Consider the following 20,429-nt stretch of genomic DNA (forward strand, 5'->3'; position numbering starts at 1 on the left):
AACATACATTTCATTGTGCTACAGCGCAAGCTTTGGCTCGAAGATGCTCGCCTTTACTTGAGTGCTCACAGAGATAAGTTAGCTGCATTTGGATTTATCTAGAGGGATAATAATACTGTGCCTGAGAAGCTGGCACATCTAAACTATGATAATAGGTACCCATTATTACCATTATCTACTAAAAACAGGAATTTAACTTATAGCCATATTCTGTGTCAGGGAGATTTATAGTGACCGACATGGTAGCTAACTATCAAAATCAAACATCTAATGGAATTTGTATCTAATGGAAAAGGAATAGCCTACATTATCAATTAAATTAAAGGAATGTTTCGGGTTCAATACAAGTCACTGTAGGCTTAATCAATAGCGTTTGTGGCATAATGTTGATTACCACAAAAAATATTTTTGTTCATCTGTTCTTTTAAAAAAGAAACAAAAATTGAAGTTACAGTGAGGCACTTACAATGGAAGTGAATGAGGCAAATTTTTGGAAAGTTTTTTAAATCTGCATTTTTAGTCATTTTAGGGTTAACAGCGCTACGTCATCGTGCCAAAGAAGTTGTAAAATTGAAAACAAATTTACACAGAAAAGGTTAGTAAGCGATTTTATAAAACTAAAATCATGTTAACATTCATATTCTTTACATCTTGTGGCTTTACTTTTGAAACAGTGAGTATTTGAATTAACATTGTCAGAATCCTGTCACCTTTGTCAGTCATGTTTAATGGTTGGTGACGGGGTCCTGACATGGGGTCCATGTTCTTGGTTTGTGTTGAGCACATGGATCAGGGTTTATTTCCTGGTCATGTGCTCTACCTGTCTTTGTTTGTGTCTCTGTGTGAGCGCACAGCATCAGGTTTTGATTTCCTTGCCGTGCGCTCTTCTGTCTATTTTGTGTTTCATGTTCAGAGAATGGTGTGCGGGTCCTGACTCTGTGGTCTAGTGTTGTTTTGGTTTTTGTGTCGGGATCCGGACACTCATGATCCATGTTTTGTCTTTGTGAACTCATGGCTTCAGGTTCAGTTCTCTTGCCATGCGCTCTTCTGTCAGTCTTTTGTGCTGTGCTTTTTGTTTGAGCACATGGCTTACGATTGTGTTCGTTCGCCACATACCATATGCACAATGTTGTCTATTGTGTTTGGTGTGAGCACATGGCTCCTGTTAAGTTTGTTTGCCATGATCTCTCCAGTCTCTCGTCTTGGCCCCACCCCTTGTTACCTTGTTTTTAGTTCATTTGCCTCACCTGCTTTCCCTTGTTGCCCTCCTTAGTTCCTTCCCTATTTAACCCCCCTTTGTTTTCTGTCATTTGCCAGTTCATTGTGGTTGTTCACTCTGTTAGGTGTCTTCCTTGTCGGTTCCTGTCTTGCCCATTCATACCTGTTCGAGTCCAGTGCACTGAGCCCAGTCAGTCTGCAGTGTTCTGCCCTGGACCTTGGAGTTTTCCCCTTCAGGTTAGTTTTTGTTTGTTTTTTAGTTTAAAAAAGCCCATCCTACTCGCTGCATTGGAGTCCTTGCTTTCTCTCTATCCAGCCCATCCTGACAACAATTGTGCCTCAATGTAACCAAGATTTAATTTTTTTCTTAAAAAAGAGCAGGGCGATTTGAAATAAATTTTTGTGGTAATCAACATTATGCCACAAATGCTGCCAATTGACTTACATTAACTTGTTTTGAACCAGGAATATTGCTTTAAGGAATGGTCAGATCCTATAAAGCAGTAAAGGAAATAGTGGAAGTTTTTAAAGGTAAAATGTCTTATCTCATCTTTATTTTAGTCATTATTTCAGCAGTGTTGGCAGAACAGTCTTTCTGGAAAAAGAAAAGGAGAGACAGAGGGAGATGGGAAGATAGAGAGAGAGAGAGAGAGAGAGAGAGAGAGAGAGAGAGAGAGAGAGAGAGAGAGAGAGAGAGAGAGAGAGAGAGAGAGAGAGAGAGAGAGAGAGCAGACTTCATAGAGAAAAATACATAAACTATCTGGTACAAGCAGGAGAATTAGACCAAAGACCATATTTACATTGTTATACCACAATGTAAGAATTACTTTAAAAAAGAAAAATACAAGCAAGAGATGCACACATCATTGAGAATCCATATCTCTGGGAAAGGCATGCCACGGAGAGGGGTAATTTGTGGATGCTGATTAACTTTGATAGGATAAGAAGTGGAACAGAGCCACCGCATGCATCTGCATTACCTAGAATGGGGAGGGGGAAGGTACAGATGGGAGAGAAAGTTACAGTAAGAGTTCAGAATGAAGGTTCTTTGCAGAGCACAATCTCCAACTCTGTACGGAAGAGCTTCCCTCCATCAGACAATGCCATGATGCTCTTCTTTGAGCTAGCCAGGATTTGAGTATCAACAACCTAAGGAAGCACAATCACAGAGAGAGAGAGAGAGAGAGAGAGAGAAAGCTATCAACAGTGTTATTGAAGTTACGTTTAAACTGTCACTTCCAAAGCTACAAGCTACTCATAGTTGAACTACAATTTAGCTGCGCTTTTAAAAAAGTGGTTTCACTAAAAGTTATAAACAGAAAGTAGCTAACTGCATTAAAGCTGTTTAAATAAGAAAATATTTATGAATGCAGGTAAATAGCTAATATCACCTGGTACGTGGGCTTATTTAGTAAGGAAGACATTATATTAAACAAATAAATGTATAATGAATAGAAAGTAATACAACTTGAAAACACCCTATTTTATACAATTGAGTTTAAATATAGTGATAAACACCAGAAATTAACTAAATAATTTGCTATAAAAATACAACAGTGACTTTGGGCAAAGTCCCTGTAAGGCAAGGCAGGGTATTACATCAGAGCCCCTCTATCAAGGGAGCAAAAACCACGCATAACGCAGCGGTCCCATAGACATTATATGGCAGTACACTGGCGAGGAGACAAGATGCTGTTTTTTGAATGGATGTCTATGGATGTCTAAACTGCTTTTGTGAGGAAATTAATGAATTGAACTTAATGAATTGAACGCCTGTCCGCAAATCTGCAACATGTTTTACACTAAACAATCCTTTTTGAATGGACTATGTGTGGAGTGTACCAAGATAAAACTGCTGTTTTGTAAGAGATTAGGTCTACACAGTCAATTTTGCGACAGGTAGATGTCAGTACGGCTCTCCCCATTCATTTGTATGGTATCTGCAAACGGTGATTTACTACCGTAACATGCTTGTTGACTGTTATGCTCTCTCCTGTGTTCAAAACATGGAGGTTGTTAGCTCAGTATAAAAGATCTCTGCTTAAATTTATCAGTGAATCATTTACATGAACCATCCGAATGAATTTTAGTTAGCAAGGCCAAAGCTAAGTGATCCGTTTAATGTTACCGGTTCCATTTACATGAAATACCTAAAAGAATGGTATGGATTTTCCAGCACTACGCATGAGAACTGGGACGATTTAAGTGAGCGTGTTTGATTTACATTTTGTTTTCATTGCTACAGTCACAATTCAATAAAACACTCTGCTACTCATTGGAAAATGTAGCTCGTTACTGGAAAATCTACACTATTGTAAAAATATCTGAGTGACTGCATGCTACTGTATAATGTAGTTAAGTTAGTAGCATCGCTAATTTTGGCTAGCTACTCAAAAAACGGGTTGTCAGTAAGTATTCAGATGAACCAAATGTGTCTCTGCAATTAGAGCTAATCGTCCACCCAACCCCAAGTTACCATGTTATGCTTTTTGTAGAGGTCTCTCAGGAGTGCATCCAACTCATGTTCATCAATATAACCACTTCCATCCTGTTGAGAGCAAAAAATTATAGAAACTGAGAAAAGAGAGCATATTTGTGTTGTTTGTGTAGGGATGTGAAAGTTATGAATTTTGAGGTTGTGTATTACATGCATATTGTTATAGTTCATGTGTTGATATCTTCTAGATATGTGTGGATTTGGGGGGCCTGGGTAGCTCATTGGTAAAGACACTGGCTACCACCCCTGGAGTTCACTAGTTCGAATCCCAGTGCATGCTGAGTGACTCCAGCCAGGTCTCCTAAGCAACCAAATTAGCCTGGTTGCTGAGGAGTGTAGAGTCATGGGGTAACCTCCTCGTGGTTGCTGTCATGTGGTGTGTTCTCGGTGGGGTGCATGGTGAGTTGAGCATGGATGCCACGGTGGATGCGTGAAGCCTCCACACACGCTATGTCTCCAAGGCAACACGCTCAACAAGCCACGTGATAAGATGTGCGTGGAGGCAGCTGGGATTCGTCATCCGCCACCCGGATTGAGGAGAGTCACTACGCGTCCATGAGGACTTAAAAGCATATTGGGAATTGTGCATTCCAATTTGGGTGAAAAAGGGGAAAAACACAAACTTGGAGGTATTCCAAATTGTTCTCACCTTGTCATAATAGGTGAAGATGCCTTCAAATTCATCAGCAGATAGTTTGATGTTCTGGTGATGAAGAGGAAAAAGTGATATTAGATTCATATATGTGTGTGCGAAAGAGAAGGCTTTAGTATCATATAAATTTGGCTTTAGATTTGATTTCGAGGGCCTGAATGTCATAACTATACAATAATCCTCTTAATCTTTAGGATTACAACAGAACCTAGCTACTAACACTTAGCATCATTTCAGCATGTATGCAATATATATCACTCACAAACATGCCAATATAATGTATTAATGCAATGTAGTCATGCCAGACATTGCACAATATTTAATTTAGAAAATCGCAGTGTTTATTATGGAAATTACATTTGCATAGGTTCCACTGATAAAAGTAATAATACTCAATTCTTGCAGTTAATATCAGACTTTCGTTTCACTTAATGCTCTTATTTTATGTCAGTTTAGAATTGACAAGCAGCATTTTATGCCCTTTTCCCATCCCTGGATGAACAGGCTAAGGTCTCCCAGCACATTGTATACACTTTATAAAAACTTTCATTAATTGCATTTAAGTCAAAAACTATTAAATTATATAGTGCCTAACATTCAAATAATGCTCATTCAAACAGTGTGCATGGCATGAAACTGCACATATTTGCTGCACATAATGTTATTATAAAAAATATTATATATAATGATGATTTCTATACTGTTATAATAATGGCAGCGTATCTTGCTTCCATCTAATAAAACGTCACACACTGTATAATGCTATGAGACTGAATTGAATATGGACCAATTCTTCCAGCCTTGACATATTTTCATTTGTTTTGTTGAGATGAAAGAGAGAGCGAGAGAATAAATCAAAAGAATACAGTGAATGTGGGGAGGCTGGGAAGGGTCTTGAGGCCATTAATCTATGGAGATTATCATAACTACAGTAGGATTGAAGTAATCCCTATCAACTCATGCTCACTGGGGTAGAAATCAAGCCACCAATCTGCCATCAGGTTCACACACAGACAACACATGTAAACACACACACACAAACAAATATATGCACCCAAACACACACTCGCTTGTAGACGAAAATGTTTTTTGCATGATTTCTGTAGAAAAGTCTTTATCAAGTGACCTTATGAAGGCTGTTTTCTTACCTGAAATTTGAGCAGAAAATTCTCCTGCACTGGAAGAAGTCTGGAAACACAATACATAACATTTAGTACAATGTTACATGTTAAACGTTCTCTAACTCTTTTTCACTCTCTCTCATCATTGCTCACCTAGCCATCTCAGACAATCCAAGCTTCCCATCACCATTCAGGTCGAACATTTTAAGCTGTAGGAAAAGCACAAATTAAAGAGCATCTGTGTCTGTGTGTATGAGTGAGAGACTAATAGCTGTATGTGAGTGTGTATATACTCACTATGGTCTGCGTATACTCGTTCAGTTTCTTGTCATCATAATGTCTGTTTGCTTTCTTCAACAGATCGGAGAGGAAGCCCTGGGGGGGGGTGGAGATTTATTTAAAAAAATAAAATAATTGAGCCCCTTTTCTCCCAATTTGGAATGCACAATTACAACTACTTAGTAGGTCCTCGTGATGGTGCGGTTACTCGCCTCAATCCAGATGGCAGAGGACAAATCTCAGTTGCCTCCATTTCAATCCGCACATCTTATCACGTGGCATGCTGTGCATGACACCGCGGAGACTCCGCATGTGGAGGCTCATGCTATTCTCCGTGATCCACGCACAATTTACCACGTGCCCCATTAAGAGCGTGAACCCCTTATCGCGACCACGAGGAGGTTATCCCATGTGACTCTTCCCTCCCTAGCAACCGGGCCAATTTGGTTGCTTAGGAGACCTGACTGGAGTCACTCAGCATGCCCTGGATTCAAACTCATGACTGCAGGGGTGGTAGTCAGCATCAATACTCACTGAGCTATCCAGGCCCCATGAATGAGCTTTATTAATCAAAAGTTCTATCACAGTTTGGAAAGTTCTGCTTGATTTTTTAATAATACCTTCAGTTCATTGGATTCAATGTATCCACTTCGGTCAGTATCGTATGTTCTCCATGCCTGCAAGATGGAATTTTTTTATTAAAATAGACAGTGAGGACATATCATAGTCTTCTATTGTCTACTATACTTCTGTTGTCTCATAGACTTCTATTACTTCTTTTACCTAAAAGTATTAACCTCGTGCAACCACTCATCCACATGTATGGATGTTGTATTTTTTCTTGGCTTTATGCAACGCATCATTTAAATGAATCAAAATCAGCTGAATACTGTATACAAGTCTCAAAACTGTCATTTAAGGGTTAAACTTCTGGCACACCGCATCACGTAACACAACAGCAGTGGTGGATTTAGGCATGGACAACATTGTCAGCCACCCTGGGTGGCATCTTGCTATCGACCAAGATAAATGAGATATTTATTGTAATAGTAATTTTTGTGGTGTTTGGTATTAGTTTAAATCTACAGTAGGTGCGACTTTTTTTATTTTCTTTTATAAACCATTTTAATTTTTTTATTTGTTAATGAATGTAAAATAAAAGAATGAGTATTTCAATGGTTCTTTAAACAGTTTCAGTGTCATTTAATAACTTTATAAATGTGTTTATTATAGAAAATGACAAACTTAATGTAAATACATTAGTAGAATACATTAAAGGTGCACATCTACTAGTGTCCTTGGAGTCTAGTTATTTGTTATATTTTTCAACATTAACACATATTTCGCTTCATTGTAATATACATTTTGTTATTTTATTTGATCACTGTACAATATGGTTCTATTGATTAACATTAGTAAATGCATTGCTATATGCAGCTAAGTGAATTCACTCCTCAAATCTGAACAACAGTTCAGTTTCAGGCTACAGATGATGTTTGGACCTGTCAACATGTTTGGCAGACATGGGACACAAAAGATTCACAACTTAGTCCCTCTGTCCACAAATGTGGACATAAATTGTTATTAAAACAATTTGCTCTAGAATGTTTTTTTTTTTTTGCTTGTTTATTAGGTGATACTAATTACAAATAAAAGAAAATGCACACAGCAGTCATGCGGGTCTAAGGAGGTTAATAAATTATATATTGCCCTGCAAATTCAAAATGCAGTAGCTGCACATTTAGTCAAAACTGAGTTGAGTTTGAGCTTGAATCGGGTCCCTTTTAGACCGGGTTTGGCTCACCTTTGTTTAGATTCAGAGAAAACAGAGTAATCCACATTTGGGTGGATAATCAAAACACTTTGGGTAAATTACTGTGTTTTGGATTTGCAGGGCAGTATAGACTAACCTAAACCTTAATCCTGTCCTTTTTTTTATTATTCTTATTTAATTAATAATTTTTCCAACTGAATACTTCTCCAAAGAGAGGCTTTGTCCGCCAAAGTATAGCTAAGTAAACCCCAAACACATTCAGCCAATGAAATCTTTAAAGGTTTTACCACAATAAGGTAAAATGGACCGGGTTTCAATCAAAAATGTTCAGATTTGTCATAATCAGCTTTAGTGATGTCACTTTCATCTTGTGTTTAAACCAGCAGATTTGAGAAATTGGAATTCAAATGGGATTACTGCTGGTCCTATCTAATGTAGAGGAATACCAACCTGCCCTGATTGACCAGGATCTGTGTTATTGTGTGAGCTGAGCTAACTGAGCTAACTCCTGAATCCTGTCCTCACTTTTGGGTCGTCTCCTCCTACATGTTCTGTATTATTTACAAAATCCATGTGTTGAACAAATGAACCTCCATTAACCCAGTTACTCACATACACACCCACCGTGTTCCTCTGTGTTGCAGGCCATTCATAATGGATTGCCTACCGCAAAGAGTTTTTTGCTCTCTCTTTCTCTTACTCTTGTCTCACACAGACGTACATAAAACACCTTGCCTATTAAAAAGCACTTCATGTTTACAATAATAATTGTTAAACTATTGATTTGCTAATAAAATAAAGAGGTTGCTAATCTAGTCAGTCAGACACATAGACCAGAGACAGTTAATCTCACTTAGAGTCTCTACAGAACAGGAAACTCATAAGATACAGCAACAAAACTGTCACTGTGTGTTTTAGTGCTTGACATACCGCCATAAACTCAGCACTGGATCCCACAAACTGCCTGAAGCATAATAGAAAGTTCTCCTCTGTTGGCAGGATCTGAGCCAGCTTAAAAAGATAAAGAGAGAGAGGGAGTAAAAAAGAGTGAGAACCCATTTTCAGCATTTCTTTATCATAACAAGACCTAATCACTTTTAATGCTCAGTAATATCAGTATTAATGGATAAAATAGTAATCTTGAATCATCTTTTGAACAAAATTGAGAATGTGTTGTCTTGAAGTGTTTACTTGTCCATCCAGTTGACTGGACTATTCCTTTACATTTCTCGCAGTCCATAATGCTGTTAAAAGGGATTTCAGCACCATGGACAGCCGCACAGTAGAGCACAGAGCTCTTATCCTAAGCAGACCTTTTGCTACACGATCAGCCAAGTGCTGCTGTCTGAGCTGATGCCTGTGTATAAAGCCCATCTCTCTGGCTTAAGAAGAGAGTGCCTTCTAGAACTGGACATGGATGAGAGACCATTTCATACCCTTGTTTATCTCTTCCGGACTCAACAGAGGAACCCATCACTGCTGAACTGCTGAAGGGATACTAAACCTAAACATTGCAATTCCAGAAGCACAAAGCCAGCAAAGCTCTCTGTACTGAAAAAGTACTTTTTAAGTCTTACAAGCCAGCTGTTGTTTTGTGATGAAATGCAACAAATATAACATCACCTGTTTTAGGGAAAATATTAAGGCTGTCAATTTTATGCATAATTTGAATGCAATTAATTATCTAAAAGTTATTTATCATGCCCCCTGACTGTACGGGAATTCTGCACGGGCGTCTAGTGACTTGCTTTTTAAAGTTTAAAACCGCATTTAGCTTGAAAAAGCGTCCTAAAAACGCAATGTTTATGCACAAGATGCTAAAACCATTGAAACGCAATGCAACCAGGAGACACTTCAAAAGCGTTCATCAGACACGTGTAAGCTTAGGCCAAGAAAAGTAACGCAGGTCAAAATAGCCATTGACAAACTCGATTGCAAAAGGGATTTCAATTGACTGTAGGCCAGTGACAACCTATGTTCAGTTATATGGAAATAAAACAAACAATATATTGACTTCTTAAGTCACTTTTATTATTGTCTAATCACTCCTCAGCCAAGATAGTGTAATATCTTTGAATTATCTGAATTATTATATTTAATCTACAACAGCATTGCCCATATGATCCTGGAGTGCAGACAGATTACACATCCCTCTTTAGTCTTTCCATTTAAAGTTAAGCATTTGACAGACACTTTTATTCAAAGCAACTTACAGTGCTGTGGCAGGGCGGAGGACAGGGCTGGGTCGTGATTCTACACACCCGGTCCCTTATCAGGCTTATCAAGCCTTAGAGGGATAAAAGCAGACTGCGGAGGATGGTGCGGGAGAGAGAGAGCAATCTGGAAGCTAACGTTGCTTATATTTGTGTTATTGTGTGTTATCGACAGTTACCGTCGATTGTGTAAAAAGGGTAACACTATTGTGCCTTTGAGCAATGTGGGGTATATTACAGTAAATTAAGTAATTTGGATCACAAGGGGAACTGCCTGAAATGTTTTAGATATCATTGCTTACTTCTCTACCCCTCTGCGTTTGTTGCTTTTAATGTGTTGTGGCAATTGAGCATCACTGAATCTGATTTCCACTGTTAAAAATCGAATTATTTGATCTTCTAAATCATCTTATTATTTACACTGATTCTGCTTTTAGCTCAAAGAAGAATAAAAGATCTTCTAGTAATATCTTTCTGAAGAAAAAGTCAAGCAGAAAAACTTGGGAAGCAGGACAGCTGAAGATGGCTGATTGTCACGAACCCCGCTCCCTCGCTCCGCCCCCTCGAGCTTCCACGCTCGTTCCGCCCCCTCGAGCTCGCACGCTCTTTTTGCTCGCTCAAGCCCTCATGCCCACTTTGCTCCTACTCGCTCACATGCTCGTAGGCAATCTCCCTTCCTCGAGTTTCTCACGCGTTTCCAATCCCCCAGAACATTATGACCACCTGCACTCGCGTCATCTGCACTCCTGCACATTAGTTTCACCTGCACTCGTCTCATCACCTGTCATGGTTTACACCTGCACTCGCCCCTATATATATCACTACCCTTTCGCCTCACGGTGGTTGGTTATTGTATTTAGTTTCCGTGATCTTTGCCCCCGCTAGTCTCGCTCTAGTTTTGACCTCCTCTCGTTCACCTCTTAGCTTGCCAGCTCCCCTTGTTCCCCTGTCTTTTGCTCCCACTAGTCTCGTCATTTTCCTCTTGATTCCCTGGCTTTCGAGCTCCCCTTGTTCCCCTGTCTTTTGCTCCCTCTAGTCCCGCCTCGCTGATTCTAATTACCCGGCTTTGACCCCTACGCCTCGTTGACCACTCTCTCCTGGATTTGCCCCTTTACCCTATCTTGATTCCCCGGCTTCGATTTAACGCTCACCCTGACCATTCTTCACTGGATTTGCCCCTTGATTGTACTTTTGCCTGCCTGCAATAAAGCGCAGTTTGACTTACATTGTGACTGTCTCTTCTTGTGCGGGTTACAGAATAACCAACCGCTACCGAAGACAGTCACAATGCCCTCAGCTGAGGATTCAGCGCAGCTTACTAGAGCGGAGGTGCACGCCACATTCGGGCGCGAGGAGCTACAGTTTGGAGGCAGGACCGAGCGCCATGGCCCAGGGGCAGCAGGTATGTTCTTTGTCTGATTTATGTCACCCTGTTTCACCTGTGTCTGCCCCTGAGCCCGTTGATGCTTTCCACGCATCCGCTGACGCCGTATGCTCTCCATCCCCGAGAGGTTTTATGGCTCATCGGACGCTGAACCAAGGGTTTTCCGTGCAAGGCAGTGGTTATGTAACTCATAACCCCGTCCTTGACATTATGGAGCCAGCGGCCCGACTCTTGGGTTTGCGCCAGGGAGCCAACCCTTGGAGGCTTATATTATGGATTTTTGTGCCCTGGCGTACCAGGTGAATTTTGATGAGGTGGCTCTGAAAGACATTTTTCAATTTGGACTGAATGAGCCAGCCTCATCATTCATGCCTGGTGGTCGCTGCTCTCTCAACCTGGCTCAGTTTATTGACCTCGCCCTACTGTACGCTGGTTCCTCGTTTACTGTGGGGGAGGCAGAAACTGAACCAGCGTTCTATACCACGGCCCCTGTCTTGAAGCCTACCACGGCCCCCGTCTTGAAGCCTACCACGGCCCCCATCTTGAAGCCTACCACAGCCCCCATCTTGAAGCCTACCACGGCCCCCGTCTTGAAGCCTACCACGGCCCCCGTCTTGAAGCCTACCACGGCCCCCGTCTTGAAGCCTACCACGCCCCCATCTTGAAGCCTACCACAGCCCCCGTCTTGAAGCCTACCACGGCCCCCGTCTTGAAGCCTACCACGGCCCCCGTCTTGAAGCCTACCACGGCCCCCGTCTTGAAGCCTGTCACGGCCCTAGTCCCGAAGCCTGTCACGGCCCTAGTCCCGAAGCCTGTCGCGGCCCTAGCCCCGAAGCCTTACACGGCCCTAGTCCCGAAGCCTGACACGGCCCCAGTCCCGAAGCCTGACACGGCCCCAGTCCCGAGGCCTGTCACGGCCCCAGTCCCGAAGCCTGACACGGCCCTAGCCCCGAAGCCTGTCATGGCCCTGTCCCGAAGCCTGTCACGGCCCCAGTCTCGAAGCTTGGCACGGCCAGCGAGTCAACGCCCATGCCTTCCACGGCCAGAGAGTCAGCGCCCATGCCTGCCACGGCCAACAAGCCAGCGCCCATGCCCGCCACGGCCAACGAGCCAGCGCCCATGCCCGCCACGGCCAACGAGCCAGCGCCCATGCCCGCCACGGTCGGCGAGCCAGCGCCTGTAGCCTCGACCGTCCCCATGGCCACGTCCCTGTTGGCCGAGGATGCAAGAGAAGGAAGAGGGCCCCTTCTCCCCAGTCTCGTCTTGTGCTCAAGACCGCAGAGGTTCCCTCAGTCTTCCACGGCTCTACCGACCTCTGCGCCGCCCCCAGAGTCTTCCACGGCTCTGCCGGGTTCTGCTCCGCCCCAGAGTCTTCCACGGCTCTGCCGGGTTCTGCTCTGCCCCCAGAGTCTTCCACGGCTCTGCCGGGTTCTGCTCCGCCTCCAGAGTCTTCCACGGCTCTGCCGGGTTCTGCTCCGCCCCCAGAGTCTTCCACGGCTCTGCCGGGTTCTGCTCCGCCTCCAGAGTCTTCCACGGCTCTACCGGGTTCTGCTCCGCCCCCAGAGTCTTCCACGGCTCTGCCGGGTTCTGCTCCACCCCAGAGTCTTCCACGGCTCTGCCGGGCTCTGCTCCGCCCCCAGAGTCTTCCACGGCTCTGCCGGGCTCTGCTCCGCCCCCAGAGTCTTCCACGGCTCTGCCGGGTTCTGCTCCGCCCCCAGAGTCTTCCACGGCTCTGCCGGGTTCTGCTCCGCCCCCAGAGTCTTCCACGGCTCTGCCGGGTTCTGCTCCGCTCTCAGAGTCTTCCACGGCTCTGCCAGCCTCTGCTCGCCCCTCAGAGCCCTCGCGGCCTCCGCCTCTCCAGTCTCCCAAGGCTCCTCCTCCCAAGCCTCCCAGGGCTCCTCTCAAGCCTCCCAGGGCTCCTCCTCTCGAGCCTCCCAGAGCTCTACCTCCCAAGCCCCCCAGGGTTCTGCCTTTCAAGTCTCTCGAGCCTCCCAGAGCGCCGCCTCTCAGGGATTCTCCTCCAGAGTCTTTCAAGGCTCCTCCTCCCAAGCCTCCCAGGCCTCCTCTTCTCGAGCCTTCCAAGGCTCCTCCTCCCAAGCCTCCCAGGGCTCCTCCTCTCGAGCCTCTCAGGGCTTCTCCTCTCGAGTCTTTCAGGGCTCCCCCTCCCAAGCCTCTCAGGGCTTCTCCTCTCGAGTCTTTCAGGGCTCCACCCCTCAAGCCTCTCACGGCTTCGCCTCTCGAGTCTCTCAGGGCTCCTCCCCCCCTCAAGCCTCTCAGGGCTCCGTCCCTCGAGTCTTTCATGGCTCCACCCCTCAAGCCTCTCACGGCTTCGCCTCTCGAGTCTCTCAGGGCTCCTCCTCCCCTCGAGCCTCTCAGGGCTCGGTCCCTCGAGTCTTTCATGGCTCCACCCCTCAAGCCACTCACAGCTTCGCCTCTTGAGTCTCTCAGGGCTCCTCCCCCTCTCAAGCCTCTCAGGGCTTCCCCTCTCGAGTCTCTCAGGGCCTCCCACGGCGCCACCTCCATTGGCTCCACCTCCTGAGCCTTCCAGGCCTCCGCCTCTAGAGCCTCCCACGGCGCCACCGTCATTGGCTCCACCTCCAGAGCCTTTCAGGCCTTCGCCCCTAAAGCCTCCTTCGGCTCCACCTCCAGAGCCTTCCAGAACCCCACCTCCAGAGCCGCCTACAGTGCCGCCTCTGACAGCACCGCCTTTCACGGCTCTTCCCTGGCCCCCTGACCCTGTCCGGTGGCCCCTGACACTCTCCCTGTCCTGTGGCCTCTTCCCTGGCCTCCTGACCCTGTTCCTGTCTGGTGGTCACCTTCCAGACCCCCGGACCCAGTCCCTGTCCTCCAGTCGCCTTCCAGACCCCCTGACCCAGTCTCTGTCCTACGGCTGCCCCCTAGATCTCACGCTCCCTGTCCTGTGGCCTCTTCCCTGGCCTCCTGACCCTGTTCCTGTCCGGTGGTCACCTTCCAGACCCCCGGACCCAGTCCCTGTCCTCCAGTCGCATTCCAGACCCCCTGACACAGTCTCTGCCCTACGGCTGCCCCCTAGATCTCCCGACCACCCGCCTGTCCGCTATGTTCCCCCAGACCTTGCCTTGATACTGCCCATTGACCCCATGGACTGTCTCATTTCCCTCTGTGCCCCTTGGACTGCCCTCAATTTTGTTTGTGTGTTTTGTGGGTTGTCTGTTCAGGGTTTTTTGTTTGTTGGGTTTGTCCAGCACCACTTCCTCGCAACCGGCTGGCCGTCAGGAGCCGTCCGTTTTAGAGGGGGGAGTACTGTCACGAAACCCGCTCCCTCGCTCCACCCCCTCGAGCTTCCACGCTCGTTCCGCCCCCTCGAGCTCGCACGCTCTTTTTGCTCGCTCAAGCCCTCACGCCCACTTTGCTCCTACTCGCTCACATGCTCGTAGGCAATCTCCTTTCCTCAAGTTTCTCACGCGTTTCCAATCCCCCAGAACATTATGACCACCTACACTCGCGTCATCTGCACTCCTGCACATTAATTTCACCTGCACTCATCTCATCACCTGTCATGGTTTACACCTGCACCTGCCCCTATATATATCACTACCCTTTCGTCTCACGGTGGTTGGTTATTGTATTTAGTTTCCCGTATCTTTGCCCCCCGCTAGTCTCGTCTAGTTTTGACCTCCTCTCGTTTACCTCTTAGCTTGCCAGCTCCCCTTGTTCCCGTCTTTTGCTCCCACTAGTCTCGTCATTTTCCTCTTGATTCCCCGGCTTTCGAGCTCCCCTTGTTCCCCTGTCTTTTGCTCCCTCTAGTCCGTCTCGCTGATTCTGATTACCCCGGCTTTGACCCCCTACGCTCTCGTTGACCACTCTCTCCTGGATTTGCCCCTTTACCCTATCTTGATTCCCCGGCTTCGATTTAACGCTCACCCTGACCATTCTTCACTGGATTTGCCCCTTGATTGTACTTTTGCCTGCCTGCAATAAAACGCAGTTTGACTTACATTGTGACTGTCTCTTCTTGTGCGGGTTACACTGATATGAGGATCCCAACTTGGTTAATCTGAGGTTTCATCTTAGGGTCACGCTAGGGAACAGATTGTTGACTCGTACAAGCCTTGAAAAAGGGAATTAATGAACTGTTGAACTCCTGTCAGCTTTTAAATAAAAGTGGAATGATTGAGATTTTGTATCAGACTTAAAAAAAAGGAAAACTGCCTGAATGAAACGCAGAGTGGACATCAAAACTTTGGTGAGTTTTCATGGTTACATTTAATGCCTTTAATTGCATGTTCCCCTGCACAAACAAAACTTTTAGCTAGTGCATGGATAGGGATTTCTTGAAGAAGCCATTTTTACCTCCACTAAGATGAGAGATAGGACTTAAAAATCAGGCAAGGTAAAGAAATCGTAAAATAGTTACATAGCTAACATACAAAATGAATGATAACATTAATTGTTGAAGTTCAAGAGAGGGGTGGTTGGAGGTAGCTAGAGTAGAAGGTAATATTTTTACATGGTCCCTCTGACTGGATTAGTGAGGTCTCTCTTCCAACATATATCATTACACTCATGCGGTCATGAAGTCATGCCTGATGGACATCACCCCCTCCCCTTCCCCATCTCTCCCTCCTCTCATCTCTCTCCCTGACCCTCCCTTGATCATTCAATCATCCCCTTGATAAATGCCACCTTCTGCCCTCTCCTTCAAGCCCCTAATCTCCCCTCATTGTCCTCTTTATATTCCTTCTGGGTATTGCCGTAATCTCTGATGGTGGCTCTGCAGAACAGTCTCTTTCCTGAACTTCAAACCAGTGATGTACTGCAGCAGTGAAAAGGGTGGAAAATTACCTCAGACATCTCAATCTTTCCATCACCATTCTCGTCAAATTTCAGCATAAACTCTTTCATCTTGTCTCTGAATGAAGCATTTGAAGGATCCTGAAACCAAACCAAACATGCCTGACATGTAAAACAGAACTGTTCCTACTTCAATGAATTGATATATCAAGACCATTAATCAATTTTACAAATGTTCCAAGAGAACTACGGCTGAAAAAGTTCACCAAATCATGCCATGCAGAAATTGCATTGACATTAGAAAATATCAGACAGATGGTATCTGTTCAGATGGCACAGCTATAAAGCACGATTAATCTGGGCATCTCAATCTGTAGTTTATAATAACCGTATGTGACATCCAGGTCAGCTCTTATCAAATGAAACTCATGCTGATGTTTTTAACGTAATTAATAAAGTGTGCAATGTGTGACTCACCGCACTTTTCCGTGCAGTCTCAAGCTCAAGAATGAAATGTTCCAGTTCCTTCCCTTCAATGCAGCCATTCCCTAGAGAAAAAAAATCAATTATGAGTTAAAACTGAAAATTCAAGACACACAGACATGGCTCGTCTGATATTCTTTGATGTCTTTGTAAGTAAAAAGAGGGCCCAATGCCCAACGCTGTGGGAAGAAATTGCATATTTCAAATATTTTCAAAAAGGTATAATATTCTCCATATATTCTATGAAACAGTACTGAGACATTTGTACAATTAAGGGTTAAGGACCTTCCTTTACATATAGCCACCATCACTCAGTTAAGTCAATTGTAACAGCACCCCCCCCTTTCCTACTTTTAAGTGTAAGAAGCTCAAATATCTGTATGTCCTTGAACTCCTCCCATCTTTTGTTGCAGAGCGAGAAAACCATTGTTAAGAGAAACTCAAATTTGAACCTTGAGCATGAAAACAACAAGGGCGAATTTATCATAGTAATACTTACTATGATTCCAGTAATTAATTTATGGTTTACATCTTAAGCCTGTATTCTGTTTTAGGAAATGTTGAATCTGGGTTCAATATCATTATTGTGATAATGACAAAAAAGCATGTTCCAGAAAATCTGTAAATAATGGCAGAATTAAATCTTACATAATTCACCCCAAAATTCTCTAACATTTACTCACCCTCATGCCATCCCAGATGAGCATGACATTCTTTCTTCTGCTGAACACAAATGAAGATTTATAGAAGAACATTTCAGCTCTGTAGGTCCATTATATGCAAGTGAATGGTGACCAAACTTTTAAAGCTCCATAAAGCAAATAAAGGAAACATAAAAGTAGTGCACATGACTCAAGTGGTTTAATCCATGTCGTATGAAGCGATCCAGTTGATTTTGGGTGAAAACATACCAAAATATAACTCCTTTTTCTTTATAAATCTTGACATCAGCAGTCTCTTGGCGATCCTGATTTCATGCTCGATTACAATAGCACCATCTATTGCTTTACGCATGTGTCAAGCACTAGGAAGTGTACTCAAGCTTGAACATACCTTGAAACTGCAATGGCAAGATGTACAGACAAAAAGGAGTTATATTTTGGTCTGTTCTCATTCAAAACCGATTGGATTGCTTCTGAAGACATGGGTTTGACCACTGGAGTTGTAGTTCTTTTATGATGCCATTATGTGCTTTTTTAGGAGCTGCAAACTTTGCTGACCATTCACTTGCATTGTATGAACATAAAAAGCTGAGATATTCTTCTAAACATCTTCGTTTGTGTTCTGCAGAAGAAAGAAAGTCATAAACATCTGGGATGGCATGATCAAATGATGAGAGAATTTTCATTTTGGGTGAACTATTCCTTTAATTTAATCCATCAGATAAAGCTTGGTAACATATTGGCTTATTTTATTAAGAAGCCAAACAATAGATCAAAACAAGACATGGCTTGTAAACTGATTATTGATGTAATGTTGCAATTTGTTTTCAGTAAGGTTCTTAAAATTTTGAGGTTACGGGTAATGTTAGGGAGTTAATTGTGCCCAACCTAAAACAAATGCTCTATTTCCACAATAATTAAATAAATTTCCTTGCTTACCAAAAAAGGACCTTAAAGTTCCATTCTAGGAACGTTTTGGGAACCTAAAACTAACATTCCCAGAACCAAATATTCTTACATGAATCACCCACCCACATTTTGTAAAGCAAGGGCATAGCCAGGAAAGTAATTTTTGGGTTGGCCTCAACAAAAATGGATGGGCCCAGTTTTCACCCAAATACAGGGCTGGACTGGGAAGAGAAATCAGCCAGGGATTTTACATAGCAACTGACCCAATAGTTGGGTTCGCTGTCCTTTTCTCCAAATCGCGGCACAGTTTTCTGGTCATTCTGCATAACGCAGTGGCTCATTTTAGCTTATCGCAGCCCATTCGGCCAGTTTCGCACACACTAACAGTTCTTTCACACTTTCAGAAATCAGAATTTATGCATTTCTAACTATTAATAAATAGATATTTAAGTCAAATAATAATCTGTAAAATTCTGGGTGGGTGGGTCTAATTTGGGTGGACCCACGGCCACCTTTGGCTACGCCACTGCAGTGTAAACTGTAGGCTATGCCAATGGTGTAAAGTGTTGGCTACGCCGCTGGTGTAAACTGTAGGCTACGCCAATGGTGTAAAGTGTAGGCTACGCCAATGGTGTAAAGTGTAGGCTACGCCGCTGGTGTAAACTGTAGGCTATGCCAATGGTGTAAAGTGTAGGCTACGCCGCTGGTGTAAACTGTAGGCTACGCCAATGGTGTAAAGTGTAGGCTACGCCAATGGTGTAAAGTGTTGGCTACGCCAATGGTGTAAAGTGTAGGCTACGCCAATGGTGTAAAGTGTTGGCTACGCCACTGGTGTAAAGTGTTGGCTACGCCACTGGTGTAAAGTGTTGGCTACGCCACTGGTGTAAAGTGTAGGCTACGCCGCTGGTGTAAACTGTAGGCTACGCCAGTGGTGTAAAGTGTAGGCTACGCCGCTGGTGTAAAGTGTTGGCTACGCCAATGGTGTAAAGTGTAGGCTATGCCACTGGTGTAGTGTTGGCACTTATAATCTTTAAAATAAAATTATGGATTTATATGGCACTGAACCACTCCAAATCTCATTCTATTATACAGTAAGGTCCTCCGTCCATCACATTTTTTCTCTTCATAGAGACTCTCTAACTCTGACATACTAATCCATTCGAAGGAATGATTCAATTCCACAGCGAAATCAATAATGCCAACAATGCCTGTGGGGTAAAAATTTACTGAGCTGATAAAACGCGTACTTATCGCTCAAAGAAATGAACAGGGCGATATTATGCAATCATCCCAGAGGCGGGCTTTTTTCTTATTCCTTGAATTATTTAAGAAATACGCTTGTGTGTTAAACTACATCACGATTCTAATCGTTCTTAGATGACCACTATGCCTACTTGCATTTCATTTTCCAATTATTTAAACGTGAAACTCAATTAATTATTTCTAAGACTCCAAAATGAAAATATCTCTTGTCTCATCCAACGAATGTGTAAACCCAAAAAGAGTCAAATGTCATAGGCTATAGTTTTAGGATTTTTAAATGAACATAAACCAAATTAAATTTAACATTGCATTAAACATTTAATTTAATTATAATTAAACCAGTTAAAATGTCTACTTATATTTTTAAACTTCTATACAGGAATTTTGTTTATTATTATTATTATTATTATTATTATTATTATCATAATTTTCTCGCCACTACAATAATTGCGCACACTCAGTGACTCTTTCCAACATCATCCTCCGTACACCCCAAATATCAAAGTAAATTAGCTGAGTTATTTATTATTATTAACATTATTTTTGTTTGCGGTTTTGAATTTTAACGTGCATTGCACACAAATAAATGAATGCAAATTGTAATGCAAGTAACTGTAGGCTATGCCTATATAAATAGCATGCAATATGCACAAATCAATTTACATAAGTCAAACGATGTACCGTGCATCTAAACTCTCATCATGGTTTTCTCTTTTACCATCTCATAATAACTTGTCCCGGGACATCACACTCACCGTCAGCATCGAATTTATTCCATATATCGAGAAACTGGCTGGCAGTGAGTTCCGCCAGGTGCACGGGAAGAAGTTCTGGTCCCTTATTCGCCATATCTATGGTTTTCCACTCCTTTTCAGATTTTTCAAGAAAGAAATGCCCCGTATTTGGAGCTCTTCTGTACTCCTCTGCGAAACACTGTAAGTAACCCGACAGAGAAAGCAGTTATTAACCCCTCTTGCTGAAGGCTGCAGTTCACAGACACCGACCGATTGGCGGCAGCATCGCGCGTTAAAGAAATTATCTTCTGCAGTCGAGTGCATTCAGAGCCTCACTCGAGGAGCATCAGAGCAGGATTATGGAAATTAATTCCAATGCTGTGCAAATCCTATGCGTCCGCACGCTTCCACGAGCGGAAAATAGCATCAAACTTTCCTAAAGCATATCGACAGTGGCCAACACTGGC

The 20,429-nt window shown here is 43.6% G+C and overlaps 1 protein-coding gene across 1 annotated transcript; it reads right to left on the bottom strand.

Moving 5' to 3' along the window:
• Positions 1 to 1,764: 1,764 nt before the first annotated feature.
• On the bottom strand, positions 1,765 to 20,190 carry LOC127644429 (calretinin-like). Its single transcript, XM_052127616.1, has 11 exons — positions 19,984 to 20,190; positions 16,389 to 16,459; positions 15,963 to 16,052; positions 8,472 to 8,552; positions 6,388 to 6,444; positions 5,786 to 5,863; positions 5,642 to 5,697; positions 5,516 to 5,555; positions 4,365 to 4,418; positions 3,695 to 3,766; positions 1,765 to 2,367 (listed from the first exon to the last, which is right to left on the bottom strand). Exons 1-11 carry the CDS (start codon positions 20,075 to 20,077, stop codon positions 2,251 to 2,253), a joined length of 810 nt encoding a protein of 269 aa, XP_051983576.1. The 5' UTR covers positions 20,078 to 20,190; the 3' UTR covers positions 1,765 to 2,250.
• Between the last annotated feature and the right edge of the window lie 239 nt (positions 20,191 to 20,429).

The sequence above is a fragment of the Xyrauchen texanus genome, chromosome 1 (genome assembly GCF_025860055.1).
Source record: "Xyrauchen texanus isolate HMW12.3.18 chromosome 1, RBS_HiC_50CHRs, whole genome shotgun sequence".
Lineage (NCBI taxonomy): Eukaryota > Metazoa > Chordata > Actinopteri > Cypriniformes > Catostomidae > Xyrauchen > Xyrauchen texanus.